The sequence below is a fragment of the Anopheles stephensi genome, chromosome 3 (assembly GCF_013141755.1).
Source record: "Anopheles stephensi strain Indian chromosome 3, UCI_ANSTEP_V1.0, whole genome shotgun sequence".
NCBI classification, from domain to species: domain Eukaryota; kingdom Metazoa; phylum Arthropoda; class Insecta; order Diptera; family Culicidae; genus Anopheles; species Anopheles stephensi.
The window spans coordinates 38,607,404-38,622,226 of record NC_050203.1 but is presented as its reverse complement, the minus strand read 5'-3'; the positions used below and the strand labels follow the sequence as shown (position 1 = coordinate 38,622,226).

Below are 14,823 nucleotides of genomic sequence, written 5' to 3'. Positions count from 1 at the left end.
AGATTGGTTTGCAGCATTGTTACACCAGTTCCCGGTGCGAGGCTTGTCGGTTCAATCATGTGTGAAGCTTTCTAAAGCTACCAGTCACTCTCCCTACGCCACAGTCAGCATTGGAAGTTCAAGTTCTGCTTATTCGCATGACAATTACAACTTAATGCCGCAAATTCCACGCACAAAACTCTCAATCGCGCTCGCCAAGACATGCAGGAAGTTAGAAAGCGTCCTCCAAAACAGCCAGCCCGCCCGATCGTACAGAAAGTAAGCAAATGATCGTGTGGGAGTGCTTCATTTCACAGCACCGGTGACCTCCTCGAGAAGATGTGGGCTTTTGTTTTCCATACACCGCGGAAACGCGGAACTGTTCGGTACTGTTTTTGACGCCTTGATGCATGCGGCCTGTGGTTCGAAGGCTAACTTTCGACACGAAACACCGGGCCCCCCGGTCTCGTACGATGACTTGATCGAACGATTCGTGTAGGAGCCGGCCGGAGATCCGTATGTTCGATTGGAATCCATCGCCAGTTTCAGCTGGATGGAACGTTTGGTGCTGTTAAACAGAACGAACGGCACAGCGGGAAGCAGTTTGGGTTTGTTGTTAGAGTGGCGTTCGCCCACAACAGGGTTAGTTGTCGGTTTCCCACTGGACGCCCCAATCTTAAGCAATCAGTCGACGACGCTCTCGCACGTATCGGGCTCAGTACACACACCTGAAACCAACGACAACGAACAACTTGTCGATGGTGATAGCAGAACGACAGCGCTGGTCCATTGCTGCCACTGTAACCATTTTTCATGCATCGGCGAGTTTGATCTCAATATGCATGCCGCCCTCATCATCAACGCCCGACGGGACTGCGGTCCGTCGTCAGCTGATGCATGAAGTTGGCCTTCTCCGTCCCGTTTCCGCCGCAGTGGGAGCAGATGAGATACAACAAAAGCATCCAATTTCTCACATTTATCGTTCGGTGGACCGTCTTTGCTGCGCACCGTTGCACATCGGGCTGGAACCGACGGCTTGGGGTACGTACGTACCAGCCAGCCAGCCGGGCGGTGTCATTCGTAACGACAAATTTATTGTCACCACTCTGCAGCACAGCACAAGGAACGGGCACACTTGCTGTGGAACGAATCGCGTGTCCTGCTTTAGATGGCGTACGACGGCATGATGGCATGAAGATTTTTATGATTAGAAACGATTTATTAATGTGGGAATTTCAAGTTATTAGATACAATTGTAAAATGAGTTTTTTTCTTCCATGCCAAAGGAATATTAGGAGAGTTTATGAGTGGCAGGCATGTTCAAGACTGACCTTGGTACTTTAACGTTTCAGAGACTTTTTTCATGCGATGGCCCTATGTGCTAGCGATCCATCCAACTATTTATTTTCTTTTGTATCCTGAAAAGTACAAATAATGTAAAAACACAATCGCATAGGGCTTCCAATCGATTAGGAGCCAAAAGTTGTTCAAAATAGGAGGAAAGGAACAAGGTTTTTCTATTTGTAAGTTCCGTACTCTTTAACCCGGCCCAAGTCATTAAAGATTCTGAGTTGAATTCAAGTCAACAAATGCCAGAAATGACAGGCTGAGACCAAAAGAAGAAGAAGGAGGATTACCACTGGCATAAACCGAGATCCCACAATATCCGCGGTTTTTTTCTGACATCCAGGACTTGATAATACCCCTTAGCTGGAGAGTCGGTCCTACTGTTGAGGATACCGGGCGGACAGGATTTGATACCCTGTCCTCCCGTGGAAGGCAGACCCTCTTCTGGAGAACTCCAGAACGTCTCCAGTCGACAGTCTTGTAGTTCCAATCAAAATGATCTAGAAAAGCGAAGTTCTATCTCATGATTGTTTAGCTTACATACTTACTTGTATGTATACTTACTTATACTGAACAGAACTCAGCGTCCAGCGCGTATCAAGCTAAAGGGACTAATCAGTATTGGGACTAATCCTTCTCTATTTGGGTCCTTCTAAGCCTCCTCTGTCTATGTGGACGGCCTCAAGCCTCCTCATTCCAACGGCTTATCCATTGTCCTGGGCATCTTTCTCTCATACATTGCTAAGGCTGATACGACCCTATATCTCAGAGGAGTATGCGAATACTGGGTATTCCTCAGGCTGTTGGTATGACCGGTTGGCTTTCACTTTTAGTCTAGCATGCAAAGGTCCAGACAACATGGCATATATATTTGTGAAGAATATTTGTGATATCATGGGCATTGTTATACAAAGCAGAAAGGTAGATTCGTTCATGAGAATTTCACCCCAAATAAGCAGCTTAGCTGAGTCGTCGCCAATTGAGTCGTCGATCGAAAAAGACTTGTCAAATGACCTCAGCAAGCACCAATAAAATTATTTGACCAAAGACCGCTATCAGAGGATCTTGTTAAATATGTTGAGTCCTAGATGCTAAATCATCTGATTGGTAAAGCCTGTAGAGAGTTTAAACATGCTAACATTAATTTTTGAAGGCCTCCATGGCCTTGGTCCTAGATAGTTACCATACGGCCGGCTGGGACTGGTAGACAATATTCTTGTAGTATGTTTCTTGAGTTTATTCTATCATGATCTCCATAAACTAAAAGGAATACTAAAACGACTTTTTTGGAAAGATTGTTCGGTATCATGTTCATGACATGAACTACACTTTCACAATTCAATCAAAACAGGAAACTCCACAGTGCGATTCATAGCTGTTTGCATGTAATTAGTCCTTTCATGGATAACAATCAAATGAGCAATTGAATTAATATTCAATTTTCTCCTTTTTATCCTCTCAATTGTGAGCCTACCATGTAATGAAGACCTGCTGACATACGTCCCCGCAGTCAAACCGTTCCGAGAGACATGCAACTGTTAATGACCGTTGATAAGGATCAGCTAACGAAAAGCTTATCTAAACCGAAATGGCGTGATTGAAAATAGTTTTGTTTTGCTGTAATTTTCGTTCCCCGCTGTGCCATCGCGTTGCTGTGGCTCATCGGACAAACCAGCTTTCATTTGCCAATTTGTTTTGTGCCCTCCGGTGTAGAGCGAGCTGCACAGCAGGGCAGCACTTTCTGTGCTTAGGAGGATGGGACGTACTTAGGGTACTTTCGAACAGTTCGTGTGCACACGGATGAGCCTTGGAAGAGATGCATGACTAAAGTGATGATCGGTGGTGCTGTTGGTGGCCAGCGGCAGCAGGGTTCAGTGGGCGCTTCGGGAATGGATGCTGGAATGGAAAGGGTTTTGCTTCATGTCGTGCTTTTTTCTTCCACCTTCTCAGTGTTGTTTCCCGTGCCGTTTAGCACTTTGTCGTAGTGAGCCGCTTATTATTGAACGGTGTGTGAAAATGTGATTAGTGCCAACCCTCCTGGAACACTGACCCAGGGCACAAGTGGGACCGAGTGTGAACAAAACACAAGTACTGTGCGTCCTCGTTATGCTCCGGAATCGATAATTATGTCGCGCTGTCATCGGACCCTAGCAGTCCCATTCGCACCAGTCGATGGCAATACAAATCGGAAGACGATCGCCGCTGTGCCGGTGAAATGCTGCTGGCGTACCGTCGGCGTTGGGGCGTTGAGGTCATTGAAGCACCCGAAAGCGTACTGCTGCCGGTGGCGCATGAGCAGAACGAAACGAGTGCAAATCCACCGAGTGCATCGGATCGACCGATCACCGGATCACCGGAAATGCTAACCACCCTGTGACCGGCGGGCGTGAAGCAATCTGTGCGGAGATACGGAGCTTTTTTTTGCTCCCCCCGGGGGCGAGAAGCTTCATGGCCATTGTTGTTAACTCTTCGGCGTGGTAGCTTTGAAATCGAGATGACGCCACGCGGTCGTTAAGCGCGAGAGCGAAAGTGTGGAAGAAAAGTGTCGATACGCGTATGTTTGTGGATGCCAGCACGTGTATCACCCTTGGCTGGGAAATCTGTTTACCGAACGCGGCTGGAGTCAATAGACGAAAAACAATCACTTGTCGCAGTCGCAAAGCACGCACAATTAGTCGTGAATTGAAGTGGCGGCCGTCCGTTGGTTCGTTGGTCCCATTGGTTTTTCGCCGAGTGTTTGCCGTTTGTTTTCGTTGTTCCCTCGTCAAACAAATGGAGTGTCAACAAACTGTGATCGCACACGTAATCTAACCCACAAACCGGAACCGTTCAGCAAAACGAAAGAAGTCAAACAAAACAACGGCAGACAAAAAAACACACACAAACGATCAGTGCGGAAGCGAACTCCGCGACGCACACGCATCGACAACAGCTGTTTAGCCGCAAATGTTTATGTGCCAATGTTAGTAAAAGTTTTAATTTAAAAATATCGCCTCTCGCGCGCTGCGAGGCAAAGGGTAAACAAGCGAAAGGCTGCGGGGAAGTTTGTGTGACAAATTTTATATAGGAAGTAACGGCGGGCGGGAAGAACGGCCAGTATATTGGCCAGCATTATTTTTACATAAACTGCACACGCCCCGACCAGTCACAATGAGGAAGATGGACGTGAACAATGCAAAATATTTGCTCGATTATCTCTACTACACGAGAGATGATGAGCAGTTTCGTTTCTACAAGAAGGTAAGCAATGTGGAAAGTGTTTTTCAATCGCCTTATTTTTTAAGTGTATTGGGGTTGGTTCAACGGTCGTCCGGGATGTCCTATAGCGTGTTATTAAACTCCATCAAATGGAATCTCGAGAAGTTGAATGGAATCTGTGTAAAGCTCATTTTATTGCAGGGTGATTTTAAATGCAAGGGCTGCTTTGACTCTGAGATCATACTTCTGGGCCTATATTAAAGGAATACTGTTATAGTTGTTTTAGGCACTAGATGTAAATACATTTCTTTGAACAATATTTGAGTCTTGAAGATAAGAACTGCAGCCGCAGACACAACTTAAAAATGAGCTTATGAGATGTTGATTTTCAGTGAATTGACTTAGTTGAAGTCAGTGGCGGATGATCAACATAGGAGCGGAAGGAGCTGCCGCTCGGGGCCCCCACAACTAGAGGGGCCCACCACTGGTTGAAGTTAAAACTTAGTTGAAGATTTTGGAAAAACGATCTTTTTGTCATGCTGATGTAAATATGGCCAATACACATTTGACAATAAAATAAGTCTGTTAGTTCTTTTTTTATTTTTAAGTTGGAAGTTTTTCATTATTGGAAATGGGTCCGAGGCGATAACGGCGCTGGTCTTCATACGACAGGACCGGGGTTCAAATCCCATCCAGGCTGTAAACGCAGAGCTTGACTACCTTGGCTACCTTAGCTTGATTTTATCCTTAGCTGAATAGTTTGCTCCAAAGGAGGAATCGGTCCGAACGGGGTTTTGATCCCCGGTCCTACCGTGTGAAGACCGACGCCATTACCGCCTTTGCTCCTTGGGCCCAAGGATGTTGATGATGCGTCTTCCCAACTTCCCAAACCTATTGAAAATATCAAAGGGGCATTATTCTATTCGATTGTCTGTCCCGGCAATTACTAGTTGAAAGCAATATTGACAATAGGACATGCAACTTTTAAAACTAGTTGAAAGCAATCTTGACAATAGGACAAGCAACTTTTAAAAAAATCCTAAAAATCCTTAAAAAAATATATGTATAGAAGATACTGAAGACTTAGTCGTAATAATGGGAGGTCGATACTTATCATTAGAAAAAGTATCAAAACATATGAAACATCCGTGCCCCAAACGGAAATCTTGGTGATGAACAGAAGTAAATTCTACACGATTTTGGACAGCAATAAAATAGTCTTTTTTTGATTAAAAATACTTGTGATCTGGATTATTGACATAAAAAATTATGTTCCTGGAAGACGTCCGACGTTTACGTCAGAAACAAGGATGACGATGACAAAGGTTCCAGCATGTACAACACTAGCATTATTGTCAAGCCATGCTTCGTACGCCGCATTAGCAAACGTTGTCCTTATCTTAGTTGTTTAGTTGTTCTGAAATGGGTGAAGCTCGCACCAAAAACTATGCAACTCTTCATCTTCCTTGGCACTAACTACAACCTCGGGAGGTCTCGCCTGCCATTTCTGGCTTTTTGTGACTTAATTTTACCCGTAGTAAAGTAGTCAACCTTACGTACGGGGAGGCGGTCTGGATGGGATTAGAACCCCGGTTCTGCCATGTTAAGACCGACGCCTCGGCCACCGGACCGCACCTGACCCTTTATTAGTCACTCACATATTATTTTTTGGAATCTGAACATTCAATCGTATTACGGGCGCAAATATGGAGCGGGTTGTCGGGTGGTCGTGGCGATAGCCTCCCTATACGCTAAGGGTAAAATCAAGTTAAAGAAATCCAAAACTGGCAGGCAGAGGCCTGTCGAAGTTGTAGAACCTTTCGAAGTTGTTGTTGTGTAGTTGTCAGAAAATATTTGCACGTCCAGCGATTGATCGGCGTAACGGCGTCGATCTTCACACCTCAGGATCAGAGATCGAATCCCGTTCGAACCGTTCCCCCGAAGTGAGGACTGACTTTAAGATGTCAGGTGTGATAGAGTACAAGAATATATAAATATGTACTTTGGTAAATAAAGCGGGACATTATTTGGTGCGCGGACATGGTAAATAAAGCGGGACATGAACGTGATCGAGCTACAAGTATAACATATCAATTCTACGTAGTTGAAATGCTTGCCTTTATAGAGATATTTGCTACATAAATACATTACAAATACATTTAAACCCCAATGCGCATTATTGCCATAACCTGCATCGATCGCTTGAACTGTGTCAAGAGCAACAGCAATTTTTGTAATGTAAAATGTGGAGCTATTATATAAAACATCCAACTCCACTGCATTTATGATGTACCAATCGACGCAGCCCCTTTCGATAAATAATGCATTTCCTGATCGTCGATTAACAATTATCGGCCGCCCCGTTCTTTCGTCCAAGGTTCGTCGTGTGCACCATCACTGAAGTCTTTCGTGTTTGCTCTTTTCCTTCTCTCTCCCCACAGTCAAGATCATCAATATTTCGCGGTGTGATACTATGTCTCTGCTTGAACCTTACCTTCGCCAACGTGGTCCGGTTCCCGCGGGAGCTCCAGCTGCACGGGTCTGCCTTCCTAGTACCTTACGTGATACTGCTCCTTCTAGTCGGCCTCCCGGTGGTGCTGCTCGAGATATCGCTGGGCCAGTTTCTTGGCCAAGGTTCGGCGCACATGTGGCGCGCTGCTCCCTTTCTGAAGGGTAAGTTAGTTTTCACTTGGTTAGTGACACTGGTTATGTCGCAAACACCAAAATCGATACTAAACACCAATCATGCACAGTTTGGTTTTGGCTCTTAATCGATTACATTTACGCAACCGTTGTTATAAACCATTATGCGATCTCTTGCAAATCCCTCGTCAACAGGTGCCAGTTTGGTGGGACGTATTGCTTCGTGGCTGGCGGCGATATGGACATCGATGCAATCCGTGATTGCACTGCTCTACATCGGAATGCTAGCATTCAAATCTGTGCCATTGCGGGAGTGCTCCAAATCGGTTACGATCAACCCGCAAGCCATCTATGTGAGTCATTCCGTCCACTCCGCCTCTAGCCAAAATGTTGTCCCTTTTTTATTCATTCGTTTCACCGCTTCGCTTCTTGCAGAATGGCTACGACGTACAGCAAAGCAGTGGACAGGAATGTTTGAAGTAAGCGTCGTTCTATGCGCCGTACTTGCGCATTCATCGATCGCGTGACACAGTTCGGTACTGAACAATGTTTCCCTTCTGCTTACTTTCACCCTCTCACAGATTAACATTTCTCCGTCCAGTGTGGAGAAGCTCGCTGTACTTTGGCTTGCTGGCGCTGAGCCTGATACTGCTGTGGGTCATATCGATGGTGTGGTAGGTATCAAGCATTCAGCCCATTCGCCCGGTCCAGGGTCTCTCAATCCCTCTCTACATACCTGCGTTACAGCACGCACAGCGGGAAAATCAATCGCCGATCGATCTACCTGTTCGGCTTTGTGGCGCTCGTAGTGCTGATCTTCGAAACCGGCTGGGAAGTGACGAAAGCGATCAACGAGCAATACTTCCCCGACCTGTGGCCCTTCCATCCGGAATCGTTTGCGGACAGCACGGTCTGGTTCAATGCGCTGGTGCAGGTGATCTACTCGCTCAACATCGGGTTCGGAGCGGTCCCGGTACTGACCGGCAAGTTCCTCTACAAAGGCGATGCGATCAAGTGAGTAGTGTTATTTGCGGACTCAACACTCAACACCGGTAACTCACTCACAAACTTCACCCATTCTGCAGGACCTCGTTCGTGTACATGTTCTTCAACATACTCATCACGGCGATCGCGGTGTTGTTCTACGTGTTCCAGTTCAACAACAGCTTCACCGAATCACATCCCTTTTACCCGGAGCTGAGCACCCTGACCGTGATTTACGATCGGGCAATAAGCGTGCAAGAGTCGGACGCAACGCTCCAGCGGCTCATACCGGCGCTGTCCTTCACGATGATCTTCATTTCGTCGCTCGTATCGATCGTGATCTACGTTTACACCTCGACCCGGATTATCCGGAAGCACCCGAACTACACGGTCTGTCTCGCAGGGCTCGTGGTTGCCATTGCCGGGCTGCTCTGTCCCAACTACATCTTCCCGCGCATCCTGGACACCCGCATCGTAGGTTCGCTGGCCGTCTGTGCAATGATCTTCGAGATCATCCTCATCATCTGGGTGTACGGGTCGAAGAATCTCTACACCGACCTCGAGTTCTCGCTCGGCCGGCCGGTCCTGAAGGCGTGGCTGTTTATCTGGGGCTTCATACCGGTGCTGCTGATGGCGCTGCTTTGCTGGTGGTCGATCACGTACTACGACAGCGATCTGCTGATCGACTACTTCCCCAAGTGGTTGCCGGTCGTGTTCAGCCTGTCCGTGATCGTGCTGCTGGCCTGTGTCGAGATCAGCAAGCAGGTGGACTACAACGTGTTCAGCATGATACACGGCGCAACGAAACCGTCCAAGGACTGGGGTCCAGCCGATCCGCTGGTACGGCACGCCTGGAAGCAGTGGAAATCCGTTTGCGAAGATACGGGCGAGCGGGACTTTACGCTGCGCCGGCGCGGCACCAAAGACTACACCAACTCCATCAAGAAGGGCCAGTACACGCACTCGCACAAGTACGGTGCGTCCTCCAACCGTAACCTTTCGACTGCCGGGAGCAATTCGCCCAACTACAGCGGCTCGGTGTTTGGTGATTCGGCCATCGAGGAGGACATGAGTGTGGAGAAGTATCCGCACTACGGCAAACATTCCGCCCAGCAGCAGCACACGACCGGTGCACACGTGGGTGGTGGGTATGGGTTGGACACACCGCCCCCCTTACCACCGCTCCCGCTTACCGAAACTACCGACGACAGTTCGCCCCGCATATCGGCCAGCTCCCGGAAGTCTTCCCGGGCGACCGACCAAACCAAGCGCACGCCCAGCGAACGTAGCCAGGCGGATCTGTTGCCCAGCGTGCGCAAAAGCTCGGACAACAGTTTCGGGTCGCGCATCGACATTATGCCCACGGACGAGGAGGTGACGAACGCGTTCGGTCGCAGTACCGCCATCGTGCGTAATCCGCTTGCCAAAGCCGGCCACCAGAATCAGCAGAATCTAGCCGCACGGCACTATCATCACCATCACCAGCACCACGGCAACGGTATGGTGCCGGTGCACCACAGTGCCAAACCGAATCCCGTGTCCTACCATCAGGACGGGGGTGGAGCACCCAGGCACGCGGGTGGTGCGTCCACCGACACTGACCGACTGCCGGGATACAATCGGGACATTTTCATCAGCAATGGGCACGCACCGACCGGTGGTGGTGGCGATCACATCTGCTGGCGGAAGTTTTCGATCAACTCGGAAGAATACTCGACGGAGCTGTAAAGTGGGGCGATTAGAAGCGGTCGCATTAACGTTACTGTTACAGGGTTTTTTTTTTTTTTGTTTGTTTTGTTCGTTTGTTCGTTTCGTATCGTTTCGTTGCATGCGCGTTTAACGTTTCGTTTGTACATAGTGTAGACAGGTGCGGCTAGCGGCTGGACGAGCCCGAAACAAACACCGAAAAACACCTTGCCTCTTGTCTAAGGGATAGGGTAGGCAAGGTGGTAGGCAAGGGACTGATTTCATGTGGGCATGTGTTTTTGATAATAAGCAGGGATTGAGGCAGAACTGACCGGTTTTGTGTATGTGTGTGTGTGTGCGGGGTTCAGTGTATTACTATTTATTCGAATAGCAGAATCCTCCTCATTCGAACAAGGCGTGCATAAGGTTAGATTTGCATGTCGAGTAGACAATGGTTAAGCTAACTAAAAAATAGAGAAGAAAAAAACGTTCCCCTTTCCCCCACTCCCCCGAAAGGGCGATCTTTTCGATGCCTCACCCGATGAACTATCACAATAAATTGAGCTTCAATTTGTGCACTGATTGTTAAGTAGTGTTTGTGTCAGCAGAAGGATGATGCTGAGATGGGCAAACAACTGGGTTAAACTAATATAGCTGTGTGTTTAAGGGGAATGGGATTTTCATGGGGCGCCCATATCTCCCAATGGGCAAAAACAAACGCAATTTGCGCACCTGATGCTGATGACGCAAATATGTTATCCAAGATGTAGTTCAAGGGAGCATTGTACATAACCGATGGTGGTGAGCTGCGCAGCTGCCAGTTTGCGTAGGAACGATAAATAATAAAATGGTTACGTTGAAAGTAATGCTGGCCAAGTGTGTACTGGTTTCTTGCGCTATCCGAAAATTGAGTGAAAATAAAACTAAGGGATTCAACTTCTCTTGATTTCTTCGTTTTAGAAGCAATTTTACAAAAGATATTGCCACCCGATTCCGTGAAATCTTAAATGGTTTGCATTAGCATTGCTACACCGTCTCCGTCTTGGACGACTTGTTCAACAAATTCTATTGAACGCAGTGGATTTCAACTTATTCAGTTAAATCGATGCAGACCCCCGCATGGAAAAAAGGACTTACGATTGGAGGCTCGGAACCTGGAATTGCAGATCCCATACATCTGACGGAAACACCCGAATCCTGTTAGATGAGGTCTAGGCCCGTGGCTTCGTGATAGTAGCACTTCAGGAGGTGCGCTGGAAGGGTATAATGGTGCGCCAGTACGGTAGCAACTGCACAATCTACCATGGTGCTAGGTGCTATGCAACAGCGAGTGATTGGATGGTGGTCAGTCAACGAACGAATGTGCAGGTTGAGGATTCGTGGCAGGTTCTTCAACCTGAGCATCATAAATGTGCACAGTCCGCACTTTGGGAGGACCTATGACGAGAAGGAGCTCTTTCGTCATCGGGGACTTTAATGCTCTAGTCCGACGGGAAGAGGCATTCAAACCGACGATAGGAAGCTTCAGCGCCCACCAGCTGACAAACGACAACGGCTTCAGGCTTATCAACTTTGCCTCCTTCAAGCACAGAAGCATTCGCGGCACCTTTTTCCAGCACGCACCTCGGTTCAGCTATACTTGGAGATCACCACTACAAACCTATTCCCAAATCGACCACGTTCTAATAGATGGAAGGCACTTCTCGCATATTATCGACGTGAAAACATACAGAGGCGCAAACGTCGACTCGGACCATTTCCTGGTAATGGTAAAGCTGCTCCAGAAACTCTCCGTGGTCAACAACCAACGGAGCAAGCCTACCCCAAGGCTCAATCTGGATCGGCTGAAAAGTGCTGATGTGGGGGAGGAGTATTCGGTAGCGCTCGGGGAAGCGCTTTCGAACGACAACCCGTCAATGCCCCTCGGAGACCACTGGCGTAAGGTGGAACAAGCCATCAGCACCGCAGCCGAACTGAAAATTGGCCACTTACCACGCAGACAACTGAATAAATGGTTCGACGAAGAATGCACTCGTGTATTATCCGAGAAAAATGCAGCACGCGCCCTCATGCTACAGCATGAAACCCGTCAGAACGTGGAAAACTACAAACGACCGAGGGGACAGCAGACCCTGCTCTTCCAGGAAAAGAATCGCCGCTTCGAAGAGTGAGTTGAACAGCTGCTGGAGCAGCTCTCTCAGTCGGGGGACATCCGCTCGTTTTACAGGAGGTTGAAAGAGGCACCGAGTGAATTTGCTCCTAAAACCGCGATGTGCCGGGACGCAGACGGAAATCTTCTGACAGGCGAGCGAAAGGTGATCGACTGGTGGAAGTGCTACTTCGAAGGGCACCTAAACGGAGCAGAGACAGGAGAGGTTGGTACAAGTAGCAGAACAAGCCAACAGCAGCAACAACACAGCAACATCAGTGACAGCAATAGTGCAGAAGACAAAGTGCCTCCGCCATCTCTGGATGAGATTGCCAGCGCCATCGAGCAGCTTAAAAGCAACAAGACTGCTGGTAGTGATGGGCTAACGGCCGAGCTCTTCAAGAAGGGGCCCGAGAGGCTTACCTTCGAAATGCACCAGCTGATCGCGAGAATCTGGGAACAGGAAGAATTACCGGAGCAGTGGAAGCTGGGCGTCATTCACCCAATCTACAAAAAGGGCGACAGATTGGAATGCTCGAACTATCGTGCTATTTCAGTCCTCAACGCTGCCTATAAGATCTTGTCCCAGTGCTTGTTCTGCAGACTTGCCCCCCTTGCTACGGATTTCGTCGGAAGCTACCAAGCTGGGTTTGTTGGGAGCAAATCCAGCAGAATTCCAGAAGTGCCGAAAGCGCCAGATCCCGATGCACCACCTCTTTATTGTCTTCAAGGCGGCCTACGATACCATAGATAGGAATGAGCTATGGAACATCATGCATCATGAGCTATGGAACATCATCGTTCGAAACTCACAGCGGTCTGAGCCAAGGGGACGGACTCTCCTGTCTACTGTTCAATATAGCCTTGGAAGGTATCGTACGAGGCGCGGGGCTGGACAACGACATCCGTTGCACGATTCTCATAATAACGACATAGACATCGTTCGCAAGACGACAGCAAAGATGTGTGAGGCGTACACCCGACTGAAACGTGAAGCAGCAGGAATTGGACTCATGATCCATGCGACGAAGACGAAATACCTGCTTGCCGGAGGAGTTCTGCTATCTTGGCACTGTCGTTACTTCGGATAACGATGTCAGCAGCGAAATCAGGAGACGCATTATGCTGGGGAATCGTGTCTACTACGGCCTCCACCGTCTGCTGAGATCCAGAAGACTTCGAGACCGCACGAAATGTGAGATCTATCGCACACTGATTCGCCCGGTGGTCCTATATGGCCACGAGTCTTGGACCATCCGAGCGGAGGATGCAAACGCTCTGGGCGTGTTCGAGCGACGCATCCTCCGGACCATCTTTGGCGGTGTGTGTGTGGCGAGAAAGATGAACCTCGAGCTTGCTGAGCTATACGGTGAACCGGACATGCTGACGGTGGCGAAGACCGGCAGGATACGATGGCTGGGGCATGTTATGAGGATGCCGGACTCATGAGGATGTTGACCGGGTCATGTCACAACGACGTGCTCTTTGAAAGAGTTGAGGAGTGGGAATAATTATGCTTATCTCTATGAGACGCACGGTGTATGGATATAGTGTTCCTCTACTTTTCAGGTGTAACCTCTTAGATGTAACGGATGAGAAAATGAACAGGGACATCATCTAGGGACATCGAATTAAGTTACCTTAAACGGGCAGGATAGAAAGGAATGACGATCGACTTTCGAATTCTGTGTACCTTCATCTTCTTCATGGCCTAACGACCTCTTAGATCATGCCTGCCATTTCTGGCTTACTATACTTAATGATACCACGTAGTTGGATAGTCCGTCCGAACTACAGGGGAACAAGCCCAGATGAGCCGTGTGACGACCGGCGCCACCGTCGCATCTATCACCGGGCCGCCCCTATGTTTGTATCTCTGGGCATCTGTGTATATCTGTGGCTATCTGGGTATATAGCCATCGAACAGGAGGCCTCTATCAATACTGATTAGAGAAGAGGATACAGACTCAACTGGTAGATTAGTAGTGGTGGAACGACCGGACCCACGCTGATTGGGACTAATCCAAGAACTGACTAGATCCACCTTCTTCAGAATATTCGGAAGAGTAAGCGAGAATAAGAGTATCTGCATGAAGTGAGTCAGTGGATAGGCCATAGAGATTCACCGCAAGGTCACCGAGGACTGACCCAAAGATGCTTACAAATGGGAGTTTCCTCAATCGACGACGTGGACGGCTGTATTATCTTGGCTGTACTTAGAGGACATAACACAAAAGACGATAGACAGTTGTGTGGGTCGCTTGGTCACAGGCTCATCGTAATGATCAATTGAATGATCATCAACCAATTAATCAATCATGCACAACTTGCGGTTCTACTGCGGGTTTCTTTAGCAGAGTTTATTTCTTCTCAACATTGACTTAGATCGCGGGTGCGCCAACATTTACATTGATTTGCACCAAAGGCGACTGCGGTTGACGACGTGGTGGTGATTCCGGCTTGTCGCGATCACCACGGGGATGATCCTGTCCCGGACGACGAGCGCGATCCCCGAACGGCTTTCGTCCTTCTGGTCGATTTCCTTTGTTAGGTCTAGGAATTATCGAGTGACCTCCTGGACCTCGATTTGGCTTCTTAACTTTGTCACCGTGCTCCTTTTCCTGGCGCTTATCGTCCTCTTTCGGCTTTTGGCCGGGCTTCTGCTGCTGCTTCTCCTTATCATCTTCCTTTGGTTCTTGGTCAGGCTTCTGCTCCTGTTTCTCCTTATCGCCCTCCTTAGGTTCTTGATCAGGCTTCTGCTCCTGTTTCTCCTTATCGCCCTCCTTAGGTTCTTGGTCGGGCTTCTGCGTCTTTTCTTGCTCTTTTTCAATGGGTTT

At 48.4% G+C, this 14,823-nt stretch overlaps 1 protein-coding gene across 7 annotated transcripts in view; it reads left to right on the top strand.

Annotated features, from left to right (window-relative positions):
- Positions 1 to 10,703, top strand: part of LOC118511876 (sodium- and chloride-dependent neutral and basic amino acid transporter B(0+)) — a 55,249-nt gene extending 44,546 nt beyond the window's left edge. For 5 of the 7 annotated variants that reach the window (XM_036055493.1, XM_036055495.1, XM_036055497.1 and 2 more), the window contains exons 4-9: positions 6,966 to 7,197; positions 7,363 to 7,520; positions 7,603 to 7,646; positions 7,749 to 7,841; positions 7,915 to 8,181; positions 8,253 to 10,703. In XM_036055493.1, coding sequence (XP_035911386.1) covers positions 6,966 to 7,197; positions 7,363 to 7,520; positions 7,603 to 7,646; positions 7,749 to 7,841; positions 7,915 to 8,181; positions 8,253 to 9,879 — 2,421 coding nt within the window. In that variant the 3' untranslated portion in view covers positions 9,880 to 10,703. Of the gene's footprint in view, positions 1 to 3,219; positions 4,567 to 6,965; positions 7,198 to 7,362; positions 7,521 to 7,602; positions 7,647 to 7,748; positions 7,842 to 7,914; positions 8,182 to 8,252 lie in introns of those variants that run through there. The other 2 variants (XM_036055499.1, XM_036055498.1) reach the window with 2 other exon arrangements.
- Positions 10,704 to 14,823: the final 4,120 nt, after the last annotated feature.